Genomic DNA, 23,523 nt, shown 5'->3' with positions numbered 1-23,523 from the left:
TGCATCAGTAGCTTGCTGGGACTTGCTTGACATAGAATGATGTCAATCACTGCTATAATACAGAGGAGCAGCCCATGGAGGCAATAAGCCTCAGCACCAAATGTTCCATCTCATTCCCTTGGAAGTGTGTTAAGTTGTCTGGGAAGCGTGCAGAGCACAGGTGATGCCATTCTGCCTCCCTTGGTGCCCCAAATCCTCTCGTGAGGACGAGGCTCGTTCGTGAAAAAGCAAACACAAGTTATGAGCCTGGTCTCAAACAATCACAAAATGGTAAGACAGCGGGGAACCAACAAGCCTGCAGCCACCCAGTGAACTGGAAAACCACAACTCCCAGGAGCCTCTGCTCAGCAGAGCCATAAAGAAATGACGTTTTGGTCTTAGTGCATGCTGGGAGCTGTAGTCCTTTCAAAGGAGATTTCGCAGAAGGCCCGTTTAGCTCAGTGGACCCTGGGAGCTGTAGTGTGTGCTGGGATTGCTGCGCCCGTGGGCCTTTGCGAGGAGGTCCGGTAGGGAGAGAGGCGTGACTGGCGCGATGCATGCTGGGAAGTGCAGTTATCCGGGCTGCGATCGCTGTGCGGCGCGGTGCGTGCTGGGGGTTGTAGTCATGGGCAGCTGCCCGGACTCGGTTTCCCGTGGCGCCCCGCGGCTGTTTCTGACGTCAGAGGCTGGAGGGAGCTGGAAGGGCTGGAGCCGGGAGCGGGGCCGGGGGGCGGCGGCGGCTGCTGCCGGGGCAGGGAGGCTGGGGCGCGCCGGGCCGGGATGGACTCCCGGGTGTCAGAGCTGTTCGGGGGCTGCTGCCGGCCCGGGGGGGGCGGGGGGGCGCTGCGCGGCCGCGGGGGGCCGGGGGCCGGCGGGGGCTCCAAGGGGAAGAAGAAAAGCGGGAGGAATCGGGGCGGCAAGGCCAACAACCCGCCCTACCTGCCGCCGGAGGTGAGCGCGGGCCGGGGGCGGCACCGGGGCTGTTGGGCGATGGAGGAGGGGGGGCGGGGGCAGCACCGGGGCTGTTGGGCGCTGATGGGCCCGGCGGGGGAGCGCTGGGCTTTGAGTAGCTTTAGTCTCGTTGATTCGCATTTGCTCTCTGGTGATGGGCAGTGCTGAGAGCTTTCATTATTATGACAGGAGATTCCGGTGCTTGGGGCGGTTAGTGGGGCTAGACTAGAGTGCCCTTGAACCTGTGCATTGGTGTGGGTTGTGTTAGCAGGGGCCGTAGGGCTGGAGTGCTGCCATCTCTGTATATGGAGTTGTGGGGTTTTGATCTATGTGTGCAGTTGTCTTGTGTCCTATATCCTGGACTCACAGAAAGACCTTATCTCAATTCCAGTGCCGCTGGACTGATAAAGTTTTGGAGGTGGGGATGGAGTCTCTGCTGTCATATCAGCCTCTGGCTAGTAGGTGTCTGAAATGTTTGAGACTTCAGCCTTCTCAAACCCCGTTGGCAGAGAATTCCAGTGCCTGCCTCTGCTGATGCTATAGCTTGCCAAGCAGCTAGAGAGCGAAACTGATATCGTTCTTGTTTACTTCGGAGTTTTCAGTAGAAGTAGGGAAAACTGAATAAGGCTCTAGTAATTTTTCATTTTCTTGAAGCTCTTGAGTTCTGACCAAGTCACTGGAGCTGGCTGCCTGCCTCAGTTATACTCAGTTCACACTTGGTAGGGCCTTTGCAACTATAAAGGCTAGGAAAACTTTAATTGACAAGTAGATTCTGGGGAAGTTGATGGCTTCGCTCCCTGTCAGGCTATGCTTCCAAAAGTCACAGGCGAGTGAAATTTTCAGGCCTCAGTGATATAAGGCGGTGACAAGATACTATATGTGCTGGATGCAGGAGAGCTGAGGCTTGGGAACGTTATGGAGGAGGGCTTTTCATTAGGTAAGAGAAAATGATGGTCAGCTGGGGATCCTAGCAGAGGCATTCCTGCCCCTCTTTGTGTGTGACCCTAGTCTCTTGCTGTCTCTTCCCTAGCCACCACCCTTGTAGGTGTGGAAAAGCATAATAGGTTTTCATGATTATTAACTAGGTTGGAAGCAGTTCCTGAGGGTGGATCCTGTTAGGTCAACTGAGGAGATTGTGTTGGTGTGTATCTGCTGTTAAGGCACTAGAATATTAGGCTATGTCTACACTATGCAGCTTTTAGCGACAGGGCGGTGTCGCTAGAAGTCGCACAGTGTAGTCGCTGTCTTTCGGCTCTCCTGCCTACAAAAACCTTCCACCCCCAACGAGTGGTGTTAGCTTTGTCCACCGGATAGTGCTCCAGCTGACAAAGTGCTGTTCACACCGGTGCTTGTCATCAGCAAAACTTTTGTCTTTCCAAGGGGAGTTAGCACCTCCTGAAAAACAAAATTTTTTTGTCCTTCTGTTGCCAGCGTAGACATAGCCTTAGTGTAGCTTGGTTGGTTATTGAGGCTACATTAAATCCTTTTCCCAACCCTGGCCACATCCTGAGCGTGTTGTTTAGCACATTTTGCCTTTTCTGCCTTTCACACTGATTGATTAATACAAGCAGTTTGGCCTCTTGGGGCGGGAGACACCTGGACAATCCCTTCTTAGAGCTCTGATGTGGCAGCACTCCTCCCTTGTGCCACCAGTCCCATGGAAGTACTTAAACTCCATTGGTTTAATGAGCTGGCATTGGTGGGATACAGTCTGGTTGCCTGGCATGCCATTTGGGTGCACCTTGCACACAGGCCAAAATGTTCCCTTCCATTGCTGAGATCTGATCTGCCATGTTCTATGGAAACACGTTCTTAGCAGGCCCAGTGACACCCCAACCCCTCTTGGGCTGCTAATTTGAGTTAGCAAATATTTGCTGAGTTTGGGAGGGTCCAGACCAAACCCTGGATAAAGTGAGAGGTGGTTCCTAAGCAGGTGGTGCCACATCTGATGGAGTTTGCCTGCTGCATTGTGAAAACAAGTCTGGTAAGTGGCCATCTTAGTTGCTGGAGCTCAGACAATTCCCACTGGCATGGGGCTGATGGACACCACTGCCTGAGGAGCATGAGGATTGCCATGGGCCACTGATGGTCTGGCACTATGTTTCATCACAGGATATTTACACCATCCTCAAAAACATCAGGGTGCCAAGTTCTAAGTGAGAGGTGGGAGACAGGTATTTTCGTCCAAGGGTAGGATGCCTTGCTTTGGAGGATGAGGAACAGAGATGCTAGAACAGGCTAATTAATCCCTACTGAGTCCAAAATAGTCCATCCTCAGGGACAGGATTGTTCCCTGTAGTGACCTGGCTGTTGTGCCTTTCAGCTGCAGAAGTGACAGTCCTCTAAGGCTTCAGTATCACTTCCTTCCTGTCCCCAGACACCCTGCCTGCACCACTGTCCAGCAAGTCTAGACTCATTACTGTCCTTGTACCTCTTGCACTAGACTAGAGCCTCACTTGCTATGAGACAGGCACAAAACCCTTATTCAGAGGACAATGCAGATACTGATGTGGTATCCAAAGCTGAAAGGCTGATGGGTGGGAGGGGTTGGCAGAAGGGAACCCCTTACCAGTGCCCCTATCTTGCTAAGCAGCTCCAACTTTAAGAGCAGAACTGTTAATTCCAGGGCCTTGCTTCTTTGGCCCTTTGCCACTATAAACCATTTATTGTGATTAGGGCTGAGTTAGAATGCAGGGAGGGGGCTTTACCTTCCCTTGATGGGCAGATCCATGTGCTGGGAGAGGGAGCTGTATATTTCCAGAGAAGCGAATTGGCTGGACAGTTGTAATTCAGGAAGAGCTGAAATCCAAGCAGGTCGGTTTTCACACTGCTGTCACTCTGGTTTATTCCTCTTTCCACTGAAATCCCTGGCTATCTGCAGGACCCAGTCCTGTCTCTGTAACCTTTAGACTGAGATTAGTGGATGATCCAGTTTAGTCTGGAGTTGGCCTCCTGGGGAAACCCTGCTGTGCCCAGGGAAGTTCCTGGTTATATTTCTCGGGAGCTGTCAGAGCAGTGAGTGGTTTGTTTTACCACAAGTTGATCAACAGCACTTGCTTCCTCAAGTCTGTGACGAGCATCTCTCCCTGGGGGGCAGCCATGCATGCTTATGGGGAGAAGTCACGGAAAGGAACACTTAGCAGTGGGTGCAGTCACTGTCAAAAAAGGTGAGACAGTCTTTGACAGGCCAGCGCAGTGCTGGAGCGGTTCTCAGGTTCAGTTCTACTGAATGCAGGTTTTAGAGCAGTATAATAATGCTGGTAGGGTTGGAGGACCCTTGATGGCTTAGGAGTAAAGAGCCTTTTACTCATTGTCGCCAGTTCCAGTATAGATCGGGGAGCATGAGCTGGGTGGTTTGGGACTGGGGAGAGGGTCATGGAACCTTTTGGCCCAGGTCACCAGACCTAAGACAGGCCCAGCTTGCTAGCAAGTAATAAAGCTGTTCCCATCAGACTTTTAATGGTCTCTGCCCAAAATACAGTGGGGTGGGGTGTCCCAGACCAGTGGCTCTCAACGAGGAGTACGCATACTCCTGGGGGTACATCAGCTCATCTAGATATTGGTCTAGTTTTACAACTGGCTACATAAAGCACCAGCTGGCTACATAAAGCACCAGCAAAGTCAGTACAAAGTAAAATTTCATACAGGCAATGACTTGTTTATACTGTTCTATGTGGAGATATACCTACCTCATAGAACTGGAAGGGACATCAAGTCGAGCCCCCTGCCTTCACTAGCAGGAACAAGTACAGATTTTGCCCCAGATCCCTAAGTGGTCCCCTCAAGGATTGAACTCACAACCCTGGGTTTAGCAGGCCAATGCTCAAACCACTGAGCCATTCCTCCCAATGTGTACATTGAAATGTGAGTGCAATAGTTATATTCCAATTGATTTTATTTTATAATGATATGGTAATGAGAAAGTAAGCAACTTTTCAGTATTAGTGTGCTGGGACACTTCTGTATTTTGATGTCTGATTCTGTAAGCAAGTAGTTTTTAAGTGAGGTGGAGTACACAAGACAAATCAGCCTCCTGAAAGGGGTACAGTAGTTTGGAAAGGTTGAGAGCCACTGTCTCAGACCACTTCTTAGGAGGACACACTATCACTAGTAACCTCAGCAGAGGCACCAGGGGTTGACTGGGCCATGGAGAATGAGTTCTCCTCACACCCCTACATGGGGTGACTCCAGGACAGGACTGGGTGAAGAATGAAGAGGCTTATGCGTTCCACTGCCTGAGCTGTGCCTGTTGTAGACAAAAAAAATCTTTAGGACTTTTAACTGGGCACTTCCTTTTGCTGACACTAAAAAGATTGTCCATCCTCAGTACGACCCCTTAATTTTGGCCTCCCAGCATTCATACTAGAATGTCTCAGCTGCTTTGTAGAGCAAATAGCAGCAACATGCATGTAGTAGATTCCAGTATGGCATGGGAATGAGGCCTGCAGCTCTGGCAGGGAGGCTGTGACTTAGCATATATGCTGAAAGCATATATGGTTTCTTTCTCCTTGCGAAGCTGGCAGCAACAGCTGATTATCCATGTGTCATTCCAGACTACCCGGAATGGAATGGTGTGTGGGCTCTGTGGTGTTAGGGAAGCCATGTGGGGTGGGCAGGGGCATCTGGGAAAAGTGCCTGGGATTGTGAGGTGGTTGCTAACCCATGTCTCATTTGGTTCTTTAACCAGGCAGAAGATGGGAACATAGAATACAAGGTGAGTCCTTAGGGGATTGCAGAGGGGAATTCTCTTCCCGACGGGTTACCCTGTAATGAATTGAGCAAAGGGGTTGTATGGGGGACATGCCCAGGGGGATCAAAAGGGAACCATCCCAGCCTTGCCCTTGGGGGGTGGGTTTGGGGCTGAGGCTGAGGTAGGGCACTATCCATCTCACTTTGGGTTCTCTGAACCCTGTGGGAGAAACTGGATGCTAGAGAACATGCAGTGCAGAATCCCTTGTGACTGTACTCTGGAGGGGCCTCCCAGCCCCCTCAGGTGTTGTCCCATGTGCTGACCAGTGTAGAGCTCACTCTCCACCCTGTGGGGCCCATCCCTTCACCCACCTCACTCTTTCCTTAACGACCCAGAGCTACAGGTACCATTTATGTCCTTTCCAGTTGTATTTTGGGGCAGTTCTGCTGTTCTCACTCAGGCCAGAGCACAAATGGTTTGGGCCCCATTGGCCCCATGGCACTGGCTCCCTAATCCAGTACTTCCCTCATACCAGCCAGTTCTCAGGTGCCATCTGCAAGATACAGGAATGTTCTGCTACAGAAGTTCTTGTCTCTCTTGTAACCCTCTCTCTCCTATCCCACTGGCTCCTCTGCAGGTGCTAACTCGGAGCGTGTTTCCCAGAGGTGGGTCTGCTGGGGGGGCCATTGCTCCACGGCAGTGGGTTAGGGAGTCACTGCCCCAGGGAGATGTGATTCTCTCTGCCCCCAGGCAGCAATTGTAACCGCTCCCTCCCTCGAGCAGCTGAAGCTGGTGAACCCCTCACAGTATCGCTTTGAGCACCTGGTGACACAGATGAAGTGGCGGCTGCAGGAAGGACGGGGTGAGGCTGTCTACCAGATTGGCGTGGAGGACAATGGGCTACTGGTGGGCCTGTCAGAAGAAGAGATGCGTGCCTCCCTCAAGACATTGCGCCGGATGGCTGAAAAGTATGTTTCTCAGGATCTCTAATCCCTGCTGGGTCAGAGAAACCCAGCTCTACCCCATTCTCCCTGCAAGCCCTGCAAAGGGTCCTGGTGGCTATTCCTTCTTCCTCCTATGAAAGGCCTGCAGATCAAAGGCTCTTGGCTAGGAGACAAGTTCCCATGACCTCTTCCAGTTCACACTCAGAGAGGCCCCAGGCCAGGGAAACAAGCCTTGCTGAGATTTTGGGGTTTCGTTGCTAGAGAGTCCCTGGTCTGAGGCTTCTGCCCTGCTGCTCTCAGAGCCTCCAGCCTGCCCTGCAGTTTGAGTCCTGTTCCTAGGTCCCCTGTGATGCTCCAACCAGGTGATGCTCTGGATAAGGGGCCAGTCATGTACTAGCTCACCCCAGACTGTTCCCTCTTGCCCCCTTGCAGGGTTGGAGCTGACATCACCATCCTGCGGGAGCGCGAGGTAGATTATGACAGCGATGTTCCCAGGAAGATAACAGAGGTTCTTGTCCGGAAGGTCCCTGATAACCAGCAGGTAGGGAGCCTTTGGCTGGTAGGGAGCAGCAGGTAGGGAGCCCTGTGGTACTGGAGACTCCCAGACTCTGTTCAAGAGGTTTCCCTTTGGAATGAGATGGAAATCCCTCCCCTGGAACCACTTCACGTTAGAACAGTTCACAGGGCACATTTTAAAGAGCTACCAAAAGGGCACTGAGAGACAGCTGTTCATCTTCAGGGTACCAGCTGCAACCCACCCCAGACAAGGGAGATTGGCTGGCTCCGGGAGGGTCAGATAATGGGATATGAAGCCTTTCACCTCTACAGCACCAATTCTAATCCATCCCAATGTGGAGACTGGGGAGTGATATGGCATCTGTATTGCAGTAAGTGTGTAGATGACCTTTTCATGATGTCATAGGCCTGGCATTGGGCATCACATTTGCCATGGTGGAATCACGAACCGATGTCTACGATATCATGGGAGGGGCAGAATCTAAAAAGAAGCGCTGCATAGTGATCCCAGCTCATTCTGGAGGGAACATGTGGGGCATGTCTGCTGACATGGGGTGAGCACATGTCACTCATGCCTGTGGGGTGGTGTCCCTGCACCAGGAACAGGTTGCCCCATGGTTTCTCTGCTCTGACTCTTTTCCTTTAGTTCCTAGACCTGCGAGTGGCTGTGCTTGGGAACGTGGATTCAGGGAAGTCGACGCTGCTGGGTGTCTTGACCCAGGGTGAGCTGGATAATGGGCGAGGCAGAGCCCGCCTCAATCTCTTCCGGCACCTCCATGAGATCCAGTCAGGGAGAACATCCAGCATCAGCTTTGAGATCCTTGGCTTCAATAGCAAAGGAGAGGTATGGAGCGTGAGTGCTATTGCAGCAGTGCGGAGAGATTGACAGACCCACTCCCTATGAGAAGTGGGAGGAACATGACTGCCCTCTTGGCTCTGTGCTGCCTGTCACTGCTTGGGCAGAGCAGGACTGACTCAACAGCAGTAAAGGAGTTCTGTGCCCCATACTGCTGCAGCAGAGAGCCTAGGAGTGATCAAGCTGTAATTAGAGGTGGTAGGAGAAGGTGCTGCTTGTCCAGTTGGAGCGGGTGTCTGTTCTGGTGTCCTGCTTCTTGCCTCCAGATTAGTGGTGTACAGGTTTGACGTTACGCTATAGCCACAACAGCCTGCGTAGTCAGGCCTAGTCCCTTTCTAAGATCAGAGTCTCAAGCTCTCTGGCACTTGTTTCTGTTCAGATGGAGCTGGTATGGTTGGGGTTGTCTCTTCTCTCTGCCTCCTCCTTTGCATACCCCATACCTCAGTCTCTGGTTCCTTTTCCTCCCTAGGTGGTGAACTACAGTGACTCACGGACGGCAGAAGAGATCTGTGAGAGCTCCTCCAAGATGATCACTTTCATTGATCTGGCTGGCCACCACAAGTACTTGAAAACCACCATATTCGGCCTCACCAGCTACTGCCCAGACTTTGCCATGCTGGTGGTGAGCGCCAACACTGGCATCGGTAAGTGCACCGTGACCCAGTCTGGGGGAACGCACAGAGGGTCTGGCAGGATGCTCTAGGGGCACTTGAAGAGTGGTAGATGCTGGCTAATGGGGTGATTGTAGTTGGAAATAAATGATACTGATTCCAGTTCCTCCTGACTCCCTGTAGCCCAGTGATTCCAATGCAGCTGTGGGTACTGCAGATGAGCTGGGAACTTGGCTGCCTCATACACCATTGGTACCTGAGCTCTGACTTTATTGCTGAGGGTGATGTCCAGGACAGGAAAGTTTTGGGTGGCATTTTGAGCATGTCAGGGAAAAATGGCCATGATATATTAGTGATGTGTATTGGAACCCAAAGCCTCTATAAAGGAAATAAACAAGAAGCTTCCCCTGTCCATTTGAAAAGCCACTTTTCCTACTAATCACTTAGCTTCTGGAGAGAAATTCCTGGGTTCTAATGGAGCAGAAGCAGGTTCCTGGGCCCAGAAAAGCCCTCCTCTATCTTTCTGGAATGATGATTAAAAAGCTGTGCCCCCTTGCCGTTGCCTGAGATGCTGAGCAGGTGGGGTGACAGAGTTCCATCCTCATCTGTATGATGGGCCCATGGGGCACTTGTTGGGCTGGGAGATGCTGGCATCCTCTGAGCAGGTGGCTTTGGTGCCCATGCTCCTTTTAGCTGAGCTCTCCCTTGTCTCTTGTAGCAGGTACCACACGGGAGCACCTGGGCCTGGCCATGGCCCTCAAGGTTCCCTTTTTCATTGTCGTCAGCAAAGTGGACTTGTGTTCCAAAGCCACCGTGGAACGGACAGTGAAGCAGTTGGAGCGGATCCTGAAGCAGCCGGGCTGCAACAAGCTGCCCCTGCTTGTGAACTCGGACGATGATGCTGTCACAGCAGCGCAGCAGTTTGCACAGTCTCCCAAGTAAGGAACCTTCATCTCTTCTGCAAGGAGCAGGGGAGTCAGCTGAGTTTAGTCTGTTGGGATTTTACCAGCACTGCTCACACAGGGGAGGAGACCACATCTCTCGGAGGCATTAGCTGGCTCCCCAGATTTCAATCCTTCAGCTCTTCTCATGCATGGCCCCCTCTCCCAGGCCTTTTCTAGGCACCAGGAGCAAGTGCCAGTGGCTGAAAGGGGGGTGAATGTGTTCCTTGCTTACCCTAGAGAGACAGCTCTAGTGAGGAAGCCTGGATTAACTGGGTGCAGATGGCCTAGACCAAGCTCTGGAGAGGCTTTCATAGTGCCATCTCTGCTAGGTTCTATCTAGCTCATGTATTCTCCTTGAAGTACTTTCCCCAAGATGGGCTCTGCAGCTGCATTGTGGCCCCCAGCTCATTCCTTTCTCTGTGTGTTTGGCAGCATCACGCCGATCTTCACTCTATCCAGTGTTTCTGGAGAGAACCTGGATCTCTTAAAAGTTTTCCTCAACATCCTTCCTCCTCTGACCAACAGCAAAGAGCAAGAGGAGCTGATGCAGCAACTTACAGAGTTCCAGGTACATACAGGCATTGGACTGAGGTTCTTATACTGCATCCATTACCATGGCATCTGAGCACCTACCTGAGGGCTAGCTGCACTCGGATCCGTTGTATCTGGGGCAGTGGTTCTCAACCTATTTATCACTGTGGGCCGAATATGCGGCCCACAAAGTGTTACCTGGGCTGCAGTGCGCCCACCTAATCCCCCCCCCAAACCCCTATGCTCAGGGCCCTCTGTCCAGAGACCCCTCCACAGTGTGGGGCGAGGAGCAGAGAGCTGGATATGGGGTGAAGGGAAAGGACCCCGGACCCCCGCCGTATGGGGCTGGGAGGCAACTGGCTGCCTGGAGCCCACGGCCGTTAGCACACAGCTGATCTGGGCTGCAGCTGCGTACGAATTGGCCATATGCGAACTGCTGGTTGAGAACTGTTGATCTGGGGTGAGGGAAGGTAATGTGCTGGGCCACTGGAGTAATGAGGAGGATGGGGAGTTGGAATATAGAGGGGGCCAGCACCACTTCTATGTGCTGTTTCTGAAAGGGCCTGTCAGGTATCTGAGTGCTCAGCTTAGTGCTGGGCACATCTCTGAATAATGAGCTCTCGGGTGTCTGCTTCACTCTGGGACTCTTCAAAATGGGAAAGTGGGAGCAGGGAAAGGCCTGCTATAGGCCCCCGTGCCCTGAGCAGAGAAGGCTCCAATGCAGCCTGTGGTGGGTGGATGGTGGCTCATTCTAGTTCTGAAGTGCTGCTCTCTCAGTTGCACAGTGAGTCTAAAGAGCTTACTCATGTTGCCCTGCTGCAGGTGGATGAAATCTATACTGTGCCTGAAGTGGGGACTGTTGTGGGAGGAACTCTGTCCAGGTGAGCACTGTTATGCCTAGTGACTTGGATAGGCACAGAGGGATTAGGGCTAGGAGGAGAGAACGTGATCTGAGCATTGCCAGATCTCTGAGGATTTAATTCATCCTGTATAGGCAGGGTAGTGAAGTGGAAGCTGCCTATAAGTTGGGAGGGGGGTGAACGTAGAGGCTGAATTTACCCTTCCCCTGGGTAAGTTGGGGAGCAGGGTAGGGGGAATCTCAGCCTAGGATGTCTCCAGAGCAGAGCTTTACTGTGTTGGTGGGAACCCAGGGCAGCTGCTTTGCTCTCTGACAGAGCTGTGGTTGGAGCCCAGCTGGCCTCCTGAGGGTTGAATCTTTCACTGGACTTTCAGAAATCCTTCATCAAGAAGCAGGTGGGTAGTTTGGAAGGAGGGCAAATCATCAGTCCTAGGTCTGCTCAGGGCAATGCTTTAGCAGTTGGTCAGTATTCCAGGGCTAGTCAAGTGCACCCAGTCTCTCGGGGATCCCAGACAGCACCAGCACCGGACCTGCATCAGGTCACCTCTGTGCTGCCTCTACTGGAACAGGCAGAATGGAAGAGCAGGTGGAGACCGGCTGACTTGCCTGTGTCTAAGAAGTCAGACCCCTTGGGATCTCAGAGGGCTTCATTAGCTGATAGTCCTGGGAATCCTGACTCCCTTCTGCTGAGCATCTGAGTTAGTTGGTCAGACACTGGGGAGGGAATGTCCAGGCAGACTCGTTTCCAGTGAGATTCAGAGAGGCTATGCAGGTTAATCTCACTTGGTGTCTTTCCCTGTGTCTCTGGTTAAACTCTGTCTTGCTCTTGTGCCCCTGGCAGTGGGATCTGCAGGGAGGGGGAAAGCCTTGTGGTCGGTCCCACTGACGATGGCAAGTTCCTCCAGCTGAAGGTGTGCAGCATCCAGCGGAACCGCTCCGCGTGCCGTGTGCTCCGGGCAGGACAAGCTGCCACATTGGCCCTTGGGCCCTTCGACCGCTCCCTCCTGCGCAAGGTGGGTCTTGCTCCCATCTCCAGGGAGATGCAGCTGGGCTGCTCATATCGACAGCATTGACTGATGAGCCACTGAGAGCCTGAGCAGGCAAGGAGGAGGCTGTCTGAGATTCCTGAGATTTTGAGGGGAGGGAGTTTAGAAGCAAGGAACAAGACACATCCCCAATAGAAACCCCGCCCCACTCCTGTCCTACTGCCAGATTCTGGTTCAAATGGTGGGATAGTTGGCCTCCAGGCTTGAGATGGATGCATGGAGCTTTAAGTAAGGTTCAGAGGATGGGATGGGTGAGACTGGTGGGGGAAAGGTCATGGGATTCAGAGGCAGCAAGGGGACTGTTCCCAATGATCTGGGTTTTGAGCTTGAAGCTATTGTGCAGGGCATGGTGATGGTGAGCCCAGAGATGAACCCCACCATCTGCTCAGTATTTGAAGCCGAGATCGTGCTGCTCTTCCATGCCACGACTTTCCGAAAGGGATTCCAGGTGACTGTGCACGTGGGGAATGTGCGGCAGACGGCCATCGTAGAGAAGATCCATGGAAAGGTGAGACTTTTTCACCTGCAGGGATGTTCTGGCAGTGTATCAGACCCCATCCTGCTCTGGCTTGTTAGGTTTCCTTAGATTCATTAGGACTCCTCCCCTCCCCCCTGTTAGGAAGTCTCACTTTGCTCCTTCCTGCTAATGCCATGGCGCTTGTATCGGGTCCTGCCTTTCCTCTCCTTCCAGGAAGCTGCCTGTTCCTTTGGCCTGCTAGTGTCAGTGGGGAACTTCAGCAAGGCAGGACAGAGGAGTAACCCCTCTGGTCTCCAGACCTCTTTGCTGGAAGTCAGAGTTCCTTTGCAGTAGTGCCCTGACTGTAGTTGGAGGGCCTCAAGTTGTGGCACCTTAAAGGATGGGTTCTGGAAGAGACTGAGGAGCTCTTGTCAGCATTCTTCCTCCCTTCTCTGCCTTGGACTTCCCAGTGCCCCTGGATATGGAGGCAAAGGGCTGGGTGGACATGCTCTTGATTGTTGCGGACTGCCCTCTCCTCTCCCTCAGGACAAGCTGCGGACAGGGGAGAAGGCTGTTGTTCGTTTCCGGTTCATCAAACATCCCGAATACTTAAAGATTGGCGCCAAGCTGCTGTTCCGTGAAGGAGTCACCAAAGGTATCGGACACGTCACCGACCTCCAAGCTATCACCACTGAAGAGAACAGCCTGGATGAGAGCCTGGGGCCCGGGCATTTGACCTTCTGACTCTCACTAAGTCTGAGAGATCTCCAGACTCCAGCAATGGAGGAAGAGAGAGCTGGGGGGAGTTGTCCTGCCTTCACATGACTGGAACTGCTGCTGTCCGGTTTTAGCATGGGTTTCTCCTCTCCACACTGTGAGGATGGAGCGCAGGAGATCTCCGTTTGTTCAGTACCCCTCACGGGACAAGTTAAGCATGTTGTCTCTGCATCGTCTGCTGCTTTCATTATCCTGCCCTCCACCACAATAGACCAGAGGCAGCCTTAGTCTGGGCAGGCGAGTCCTGGCTTTGTTTACAGTACTTTGGTGGGAAGTTTGTGGCTGATATGGTGCAAAGCTCCTGAGGTGCTGAGCAGCAATGAAGGGATGCTGCCACCTCTGTTTCAGGATCAGTCCCACTGCAGCTCTCTGAGCATTGGGTCTGACCCATACTGTGTGTACCCGTCTCCCAGTCTTAGGCTTTTCCCTCCAGGGCAGAGACCTTTGGGATGGCATAGGAGGCCCAGCTACCCAGAGTGCGGAGACTTAGTTAAACTCGGGTTCACAAACAATAAGAACCTGAGAAAAGTTGAGGACACTTTTAGCCCTTTTAATCTTGATTGATTTTAATCCCTCGTGTGCCCCCTTCTGTGTTCAGTAGCTCCTGCTTGGCTGTCCCAGCTCTTTCGCCAAACCAGCACAAACAGGGATCTCCTCACAGACTAGCCTCTGCCAGATGGTGACTTGAGCCCCATGCCCATCCTAGTACTCATGTCTTGTGGGTGGTTGGGGCTTCCCCCACACATCCCAATGCAATCAGCCTCCTCAAGAACCTGCATGAAGCCAGGGTCTCTGCCTCTAGCCCTCTGCTCACTGAAGCAGCTGAGCATCCTGCTGGCCCAAGCAGGAGGCAGTTTTGGGGAACAGCTGGGCCCACATCTGGGCTTGTATCTGCTTCAGCTAAGCTCCCCTGTGGGAGGTCTCCATTGAGTTAATGGCAGGGCTCCGTGATGGATTTCCCTGTTGCAGTCAGTTTGTGCTGCAGCCCAGCTTGCTCCTCGGGGACCTGCCTTAACTCTTGAGGAGAGGCAGAGGGGGCTGCCGTACTGGCCCAGGAGGACGATTACTGTTGGATGCCATCTGACAAAGCTATCACAAGGATTTTTTTTTGTTGCTCTCATTCTACTTAAGAGAAACTTCCTTTCTTGTCTCTGCCACTGAAGTTTCAGTGCCTAGGAGGGCTGGTGGGAGACAGCACAGCCAGAGGCTGGGTAGGTGTGTGCAGACATGGAACACTTGTTGTCATGTCTCCCCAGCTGTGCCCTTCAGGTACAAGGGCTGAGCACTCGCCTGTGCAGCTGCTGCTGAGGATCAGCCCTGTTCAGCTGGGAACAAGGGGGCCAGGGAGGATTGTGTAGTCGAGGCTGCATAACTGTCATTAGGCTTCTGATTTACTGGTGACTATTGAACAGAGCTGGTCATGCACTGCTGCCTGAGCCACCACGGTGTGGTGTTTGGACAGGGAGGGGGCTCTGCTCCAGGTGTTGCCAATAATGCTCAAGCTGTGCTGCCTCCTGCTCAGGGTCTTATGCTGGGGCTACTGGCATGGGCAGCGCATCCCACACCAGTTTGGTGATATCCTCACAGCAGCTCTCCTTGCCACAGGCCATGCCCTTGCTGTAGTGAGGAGCCTTGTGGGGGTGAGGATTCCTGCCTGCAAGCTGTTAAAGTTCACCAAGCTGATCTGCGGGGAGCAGAGGAGAATTGTTCCTCCCCTGTGAAGGGTTATGAGGAAGCTCTGTTGCTTTCTCCCACCATGTTCTGTGCTGGAATCCTAGCTTAGACTGGGATCTGTAGTGCAAGCCTGTGATACAATTGCTGTTAATAGCAGCTCTGAGCAGGCCACTGCCTCTTCCCTGGGAGAGGTAATGCATTCACTCTGCTGGCAGTACCCTGCGCTGGGGGAGGCTCGGTCTGCCTTTTCTCCCTTTCAGTCACCTTGCACACAACTGCTTTGCTGGCTCAGATGGTCTGAAAAGGGGACCCTTCCCCCTCCAGCCCTGGCACTTAGCACTGGGTTCCATTACAGTGGGTGCCCCTCATATGCTCCTGCAGGAAGAACAGAGTCCCAGTGAGCACTCCCCTCTTGTGTTGTTGTGTAAATACAAATAGTTGTGCCCGGGAGGGGTGAGTGTCTCCTTCTGCTGTTTGCAGTGACCTTGGGGTAACCTTCAGCACTGCCCCATACTCAAGCTGCTGCTGCTCCTTCCCTGGAAGAGCTGATGGGCTGAGCACCTTATCCCGTCTTCCCCCCTCCCCCACCCCTTCTGTGGTGTGACTGTTCAGTGCCATGCTTTTCATGCTCCCTGTTCTCGTCTTGGATTTTCTAATGCAGAGGGATGGTTTCCATTTCCTTGGCATCTATATATAATGTACAGAATAAAGATGTTTTATTGGGAAAAAACCTTGGCTGAGTTGTGAAGGGGTTGAGCAGCTTGATGGTTGAGCAGAGCCCTCCCCAGTTACTACCCTCTGGTAAACAATCTGCTGGGGTCTATAAGGACTGCATGGATCACTGGTTACAAGGGTACACAGCCTGCTTAGCTGAGTTGCACCAAATGTGAAGCTAAGGTTGCTGACAGCCATGTCACCCTGAGCAGAGCTCTTATTGCAGTGGGTGGAGCTAGCTGTGTCTTATATGTCTCAGAAGCCACAAATTCCTGCTACCCTGGAGTCTGATTAAAGGGTGTCACCATGTGACCTTCACTGGTGCTTTGACACAGCTCATGTTAATTTAAAAGCAGTATGTAACTGCAGGGGGGAGGGGAGCTGAGTGTGTTGCACTGCAGCTTGAGACACAGGCTTGGCAGACTGTGATCTTTAATTTGGATGGATCATATAAATGTTTAAGCTTTTATTTTTATTGATCTAAATTTTTACATGGGAGGGCTATTTTATGACAGTAGGTGTTGAGATTAAAAAAGCTAAAGCTTTATAAACAGATTGTCAATGTGTCAAAATATGCAGAGTACCTAGCTGTAGTTTGAATTAGGTTCTCAAGCAGCATTTTTCTTACTTTGCCTGTCAATGGAAATATTTTCTCAGCAGTCCGGATGCATACAGTGAAATGGATGTTTGACATTTACTGCTTCAAAAATTGAATCCTTCCATGCCCATATAGAGGAAACTAACAAAACTGGAAATGCTCCAGTGTTTCTCCTTAAAGGGATTGAAGTGCAGGAGAAATTCTTGCAGTGTGCATCACTGAGGGTGACCAGCTGGACCTGCCTCCTCCCTTCCTTATCCTGACCAACACCTCATGATACCAGCTGGATGCAGCTTCTCTTCCTCAGCCTGTTTTCTATCTTATGGCCTTGGCCACCACCTGAGTCAATTTCATTTTGTGATTGCTCTGCAGGAACCAGCTGTTATGACAGCAGAGTGATGGAATCCTACCAAACAGGTTGTAATGTCTCTTCAGGGGAGGGTGAAAACCTATAATCTCTTTCTAAAGTGGAGGCCTAACATTAGGGGGATGGTCATTTTAATTCTGTCCCTCCCCAATGACTAAGGGCAGCACTCTGAAGCAGAATTCCTTTCCTATGCTGCTGTACATCCCTTCCTCCACCCCCCTCAAAAAAGCTACAGGAGTGAGGAGGACTGGAAGGTATTAGAACTGCACTAGCACCAAGGAGCATCCCAGAGCAGGACAAAGAAGCAGGTTCTGGCAGAGGCAGAGCTAGCAACTGATGCAAGAACTTGCTGCTGCAGTTGAGCTGATGGGGGAGGGGAAGGGAAATGAAATAATCATGCAAATACAGCTCTGGCAAGTTTTGCTATCTACATGCAACAGTAGGATCCTGAGGCTGTCCCTTTGCTGGCTCACTCAGAGGAGAATCCCACAGCTGATGAAACTGCCTGCAAGGCTAAAGTTTCTGAACCACACCCTGAGCTGCTTTTCCCACACAGTACTAAGTTCAAGAAATCATCTACTAGGTTATGTCCCTATTCCCTGTGCTGGCAGTGCAGGCTAATGGCTCCTCAGTCACTGAATGCAGTACAGTTCAGGCTTCTTCCCTATACCATTCTAGAGCTGTCTGCTCTGCTGCAAGGTGTCATGGAGTGTGGGGGAGTCCGGCCCTGCACCCCTCTTCCTAGGACCCACAGTGACTCTTAGCCAGCCAGTAAAACAGAAGGTTTATTGGACAACAGGAACACAGGTTACAGCAGGGCTTGCAGGCACAGTCAGGACCCCTCCACCGAGTCCTTCTGGGCTTTCAGGGTGCTTGGATCCTAGCTAGGATACCCTGAATTCCGCCCACACAGCCCCAAGCCCAAACTCAAACTGCTTCCCTCCTGCCACTCCCTTCCTTTGTCCCCTTCCCGGGCAAAGGTGTTGACCTTTCCCTTCCCTTACCTAGCTCAGGTTACAGGCCCTGGCATTGTCCATCCCCTAAAGTCCTCCCCTGCTCTCCCATTCCCCACACAGACAGTCCCTACTGCATCACATCTCTCCCCCCTTCGAGACTGAACTGAGTGGGGTCACTCTGCCCAGTGACCTGGGGAAGTTCAGGGTCCCCTCTCCGGGACAACGCATCCGCTGTCAGGTTGGCACTTCCCTTCACATGAACCACGTCCATGTCATAGTCCTGCAGGAGCAGGCTCCACCTCAGGAGCTTGGCGTTGGCTCCTTTCATCTGGTGCAGCCAGGTCAGGGGAGAGTGGTCGGTGTACACGGTGAAGTGTCGCCCAAAGAGATATGGCTCTAGCTTCTTAATGGTCCACACCATGGCCAGGCATTCCTTCTCGATGGCCGCGTAGCTTTGTTCCCGGGGTAGCAGCTTCTTACTCAGGTACACGATGGGGTGTCTCTCCCCCTTTTCATCCTCCTGCATTAACACTGCCCCCAGTCCCGTGTCTGAGGCATCGGTGAACACCATAAAGGGTTTGTTAAAATCTGGTTTTGCCAGAACTGGGCCACTAACCAGAGCCTCCTTCAGCGCCCGGAAAGCCTCCTGGCACTGCTCAGTCCAGATCACCTTGTCTGGCTTCTCCTTTTTGCACAGTTCAGTGATGGGGCCGGCTATGGCACTAAAGTGGGGTACGAACCTTCGATAGTACCCCGCCATCCCAATAAAGGCCTGGACCTGCTTTTTGGTTTGGGGGGCAGGCCAGTCTCTGATTACCTCCACCTTGGCTGGTTCCGGCTTCAGGCAGCCGCTCCCCACCCGATGGCCCAGGTAAGATACTTCAGCCATCCCCACCTTGCACTTCTCAGCCTTGACTGTTAACCCAGCCTTTCGGAGTCGGTCCAGGACTTGTTTAACCTGGGACATGTGGTCCTCCCAGGTCTGGCTGAAGACACAGATGTCGTTAATATACGCCACGGCAAAACTCTCCATCCCCCGCAGTAGCTGATCCACCCGGCGCTGGAAGGTGGCCGGCGCTCCCTTGAGGCCGAAGGGCAGGGTCAGAAACTCATAGAGCCCCAGAGGGGTGATAAAGGCCGATTTCAGCCTGGCATCTGCGTCCAGCGGCACTTTGCCAGTAGCCTTTGGTAAGATCCATAGTGGTGAGGTACCGAGCACCTCCCAGCTTGTCCAGGAGCTCGTCAGGCCTGGGCATAGGGTAGGCATCAGATACTGTGATGGCATTGAGCTTTCGATAGTCCACATAGAACCGGATTGACCCATCCTTCTTGGGGACTAGCACCACTGGTGAGGCCCAAGGGCTGGAAGACGGCTGGATCACCCCCAAAGCCAGCATGTCCCTGACCTCTCTTTCAAGATCCTGGGCAGTTTTACCAGTGACCCGAAAAGGGGAGCATCTTATAGGGGGATGTGACCTGGTCTCCACCCAGTGGACAGTCAAATTAGTGCGTCCAGGCTGGTTGGAAAACAGCTGTCGGTATAGATGCAGCACCCCCCTGATCTCAGCGTGCTGGCCCGGGGTCAGTTGATCAGAGAGGGGAATTGGCTCCAGGGGGGAACCAGCCTTTGTCCCAGAGAATAGATCTACTAAGGGGTCATCTCCCTGCTCCTCCCAATGTCCACACACGGCCAACACCACATTCCCCCTGTCATAGTATGGTTTCATCATGTTCACATGGTACACCCGACGGTGAAGTGCCCGGTTTGACAGCTCCACCACATAGTTACCTCATTCAGTTGCTTGATAACCTTGAAGGGCCCTTCCCAGGCGGCCTGGAGTTTGTTTCTCCTCACGGGGATGAGAACCATCACCTGATCCCCGGTGGCGAAGGCACGGGCCCGTGCTGTGCGGTCATACCAGACCTTCTGCCTCCTCTGGGCTCGGGCCAGATTCTCCCTGGCCAGGCCCATGAGCTCAGCCAGTCTTTCCCAGAAGGTCAGGACATACTCCACCACTGACTCTCCCTCAGGAGCAGCATTCCCCTCCCTTCGTCCCTCATCAGGTCTAGGGGCCCCCTCACCCGCCTTCCATACAACAGTTCGAAAGGTGAAAACCCGGTAGATTCCTGGGGTATCTCCCTGTATGCAAACAGCAGGTGAGGTAAGTACTTGTCCCAATCTTGCGGGTGCTGGTTCATAAATGTTTTTAGCATCATCTTCAGCGTCCCATTGAACCTTTCCACCAGCCCGTTGGACTGGGGGTGATATGCTGAGGCCCAGTTGTGCTGGACCCCACATTTCTGCCATAAGGACCGGAGCAGGGCCGACATGAAGTTGGACCCCTGGTCCGTTAAGACCTCCTTGGGGAACCCCACCCGGCTGAAAATTGTCAGCAGCGCATCTGCCACTGTGTCTGCTTCGATAGAGGACAAGGCCACCGCCTCAGGGTAGCGAGTGGCAAAATCCACCACCACCAGGATGTATTTCTTCCCTGACCGGGTCGTCTTGCTGAGGGGTCCCACTATGTCCATGGCCACCTTCTGGAAAGGTTCTTCTATGATGGGTAAAGGCCTCAAAGCCGCTTTCTCCTTGTCCCAGGCTTTCCCCACCCTCTGGCAGGGGTCACAGGATTGGCAGTACTGTCGGACATGGGTAAAGACCCCAGGCCAGTAAAAGTTCTGTAGCAGCCTCTGCCTGGTGCGCCGGATTCCCTGGTGCACTGCGAGAGGGATGTCATGGGCCAGGTACAGCAGCTTGTGACGAAACTTCTGGGGAACCACCAGCTGCCTCCTGATCCCCCATGACTCTACTTCCCCTGGGGGAGCCCATTCTCGGTACAGGAACCCCTTCTCCCACAGGAACCTCTCCTTGCAACCTCTCCTCATGGTCTGTACCGCACTAAGGTCAGCCCGGTCCCTGTGCTTCCGCAAGGAGGGATCTTTCTGCAACTCGGCCTGGAACTCAGCAGCTGGGACAGGGATGTGGACCGGCTCTCTCTTGCTGGCTGGGTCTGAGGCCGCAGCCTCTCTGAACCGTGCCCCTGGGCGTTCCCCGCTTCCTGGGTTAGGGTCCTGCACCTCGGGTCGAGTACCTTCCCCGTTGTCGGGGAGCAGTGCCCTTTGCCGACTCTGACTACGAGTCACGACCAGGGCACTCTGGGTGTTACTAGGCCAGTCCTCGAGGTCCCCTCCCATTAACACCTCAGTGGGCAAATATTGGTGTACTCCCACATCCTTGGGGCCCTCCTTGGCCCCCCATTTCAGGTGTACCCTTGCCACGGGTACCTTGAATGGGGTCCCGCCCACACCCATCAGGGTCAGGTAGGTGTCGGGCACCATCCAATCTGAGGCCACCACCTCGGGCCGGGCCAGCATCACCTCTGCGCCCGTGTCCCAGTACCCAGTGACCTTCCTCCCATCCACTTCCAGGGAAACAATGCACTCTTTCCGGAGGGGCAGCCCCGCGCCCACCCGGTAAACCAAAAACCCGGAACCTGGAGCATCCACAGGTGGTATGTTGCCAGCCCCCCTTTCCTGGGAATGTAGCCCCTCCTCCGATTGGGTTTTTACCCAGTCCACCCTCTGCAGGTTGGGTCTGCTTGGTCTGTCCCTGAGCTTGGGGCACTGGGCCCGTATGTGACCTCGTTGGCCACAGCGATAGCAGCCCATATCTCGTGGGTCCCCTTGAGTGGGTCGGAGGGACCTGCTGCTGGATGTTCCCCTTTTGGGGGGGTTCTCCATAGGCCCCCTTTGGGAGGTCCCATGACGACTCTCTCTCTGCGTTGAGGCAGGCCTGCTCCTTTGAGACTCCTCCCTGCCATCCCCTGCCCGACTGTCCACAAATTGGTCGGCCAGCTGACCTGCATGCTGCGGGTTCTCCGGCTTCTGGTCCATCAACCACAGCCTCAGGTCGGACGGGCACTGCTCGTACAGGTGCTCCAGTATGAATAGGTCAAGCAGGTCCTCTTTAGTTTGGGCCCCAGCCGTCCACTTGCGGGCATACCCCTGCGCCCGGTTGACCAGTTGTAGGTATGTGACCTCACGGGTATTACGCTGGCTCCGGAACTTTTTCCGGTACATCTCAGGAGTCAGCCCAAACTCGCGGAGCAGGGCCTGTTTGAACAGTTCGTAGTCCCCTGCCTCCGCCCCTGTCAGTCGGCTGTACACCTCCACGGCTGTGGAGTCCAGTAAGGGGGTGAGAACTGCGATCCTGTCTGCAGGGTCAACCCTGTGCAGCTCGTAGGCATTCTCAAAGGCCGTCAGGAAGGTATCTATGTCCTCCCCCTCCTTACGCCGGGGCAGCAAGTGCTTATCAAAGCTCTTTGTAGGCTTGGGTCCCCCCATACTCACCGCAGCTGGGGCCTCACTGCTCCTCAGCTGGGCCAGGTCCAGCTCATGTTTACGCTGTTTCTCCTTCTCCTCCCGCTCATGTTTACGCTGGTTCTCCTCATGTTTACGCTGGTTCTCCTTCTCCTCCAGCTCATGTTCACGCTGGTTCTCTTCATGTTTACGCTGGTTCTCCTTCTCCTCCCTCACGCTGGCGCTGGTTCTCCTCATGTTTACGTTGGTTCTCCTCATGTTTACGCTGTTTCGCCTTCTCCTCCAGCTCTTGCCTCTTTAACTCGAGCTCCCCCCATTTCAGCTCCCTTTCATATTCCAGCCGCCTCCGCTCCACGGATGCCGAGCGTTGCCGGGAGGATCCCCTGCTGGGGGGTGAGCTTCGCCGGGAGGCTCCCCTGCTGGCCGGGGGTGTCTCGGTGCCCTCGGTATACACTGGGCTCCTCCCCGCCCTTCCCCTACGCCTAGGAGGAGGGGGTCTCGGGAAGCCCTCGTCCGCCGGCTGACCACTCCCAGCGGGGACAGACACTGGTGCCTGCGCTGCATCTGCCCGGCTGCTTCCCTCAGAGACAGGGCTCCGTTCATTCATGCAGTCTCCCTGCTCCAGCTGGGCAATCAGCTGGTCCTTGGTGCGTCTCCCCGGGTGCAACCCCCTCTGCTTGCATAGCTCCAGCAGGTCGCACTTGCGCCGCTTGGCATACATCTTCCTGCTGGCCACTCACAGGCCGGGGTGCTCGCCGCTCCCCACGGTTTCCAGGGGGACCCCTAGTGCACCAGCCCTTCTTGAGGTCACCACCTCTCTGCCAGGGTCGAGCTGCAGACTCCTTCGCCCCTGGGACCGCTCGCTGCAATCCCCCGGGGGACCCTGTTACTGCAAAGTCCTTCTCACTGGGCACACACTCCCAGGGGTTAATCACCCCTTCGTTTTACTGCTCCCCAGTCACTTACTGCAGGAAGCGCCGTCCACGGGGTGCAGTATATCCCACTGCTACCACCAGTTGTCACGGAGTGTGGGGGAGTCCGGCCCTGCACCCCTCTTCCTGGGACCCACAGTGACTCTTAGCCAGCCAGTAAAACAGAAGGTTTATTGGACAACAGGAACACAGGTTACAGCAGGGCTTGCAGGCACAGTCAGGACCCCTCCACCGAGTCCTTCTGGGCTTTCAGGGTGCTTGGATCCTAGCTAGGATACCCTGAATTCCACCCACACAGCCCCAAGCCCAAACTCAAACTGCTTCCCTCCTGCCACTCCCTTCCTTTGTCCCCTTCCCGGGCAAAGGTGTTGACCTTTCCCCTCCCTTACCTAGCTCAGGTTACAGGCCCTGGCATCGTCCATCCCCTAAAGTCCTCCCCTGCTCTCCCATTCCCCACACAGACAGTCCCTACTGCATCACACAAGGGTACTAAGTGCCAAGCCAGCCCTCAAGGTGAGCTATTACACCCCAGCCGGCCAGCAGAAGTCCCACAGATTGTTGTAGCCTCCTTGGTGCAGCAAGAGAGAACTGGGCCAGTAGAGCACCTTGTTTTCATGCTTGGGGTAGAGGACATGCCTTTAGAAGCAATATAAATGGTGATGTGGCATCTTGGAGGGACTCCATTAGCCCATTCTCCTCTTCCCCTGCAAGTAGTGGGTTTGATTTTGGAAGAACTTGATTTTCAAGTCTCTTTGCCCTCCCCACAAAGGACTCTGGTTCTGGACTTCAGCTACACTCACA

At 53.7% G+C, this 23,523-nt stretch overlaps 1 protein-coding gene across 6 annotated transcripts; it reads left to right on the top strand.

Annotated features, from left to right (window-relative positions):
* The first annotated feature begins 745 nt into the window (after nt 1-745).
* Nucleotides 746-16,919, top strand: GTPBP2 (GTP binding protein 2). Of its 6 annotated transcripts, none has more exons than XM_030557183.1 (13): nt 881-930; nt 5,618-5,644; nt 6,258-6,285; nt 6,404-6,588; nt 6,997-7,105; nt 7,727-7,924; nt 8,406-8,580; nt 9,266-9,485; nt 9,924-10,059; nt 10,845-10,903; nt 11,723-11,894; nt 12,271-12,435; nt 12,931-15,565. In XM_030557183.1, the coding sequence occupies exons 4-13, from the start codon at nt 6,455-6,457 to the stop codon at nt 13,126-13,128; spliced, it is 1,566 nt and encodes a 521-aa protein (XP_030413043.1). In that variant the 5' UTR covers nt 881-930; nt 5,618-5,644; nt 6,258-6,285; nt 6,404-6,454; the 3' UTR covers nt 13,129-15,565. The 6 variants fall into 6 exon arrangements, with proteins under 6 accessions (XP_030413040.1, XP_030413043.1, XP_030413044.1 ...); XM_030557184.1 differs by lacking the exon at nt 881-930 and adding an exon at nt 1,586-1,867; XM_030557180.1 differs by lacking the exon at nt 6,258-6,285 and having other exon boundaries at nt 746-930.
* The last annotated feature ends 6,604 nt before the right edge of the window (nt 16,920-23,523 follow it).

Source organism: Gopherus evgoodei, chromosome 3, assembly GCF_007399415.2.
Source record: "Gopherus evgoodei ecotype Sinaloan lineage chromosome 3, rGopEvg1_v1.p, whole genome shotgun sequence".
NCBI lineage: Eukaryota > Metazoa > Chordata > Testudines > Testudinidae > Gopherus > Gopherus evgoodei.
This window is presented reverse-complemented; position numbering and strand designations above follow the sequence as displayed.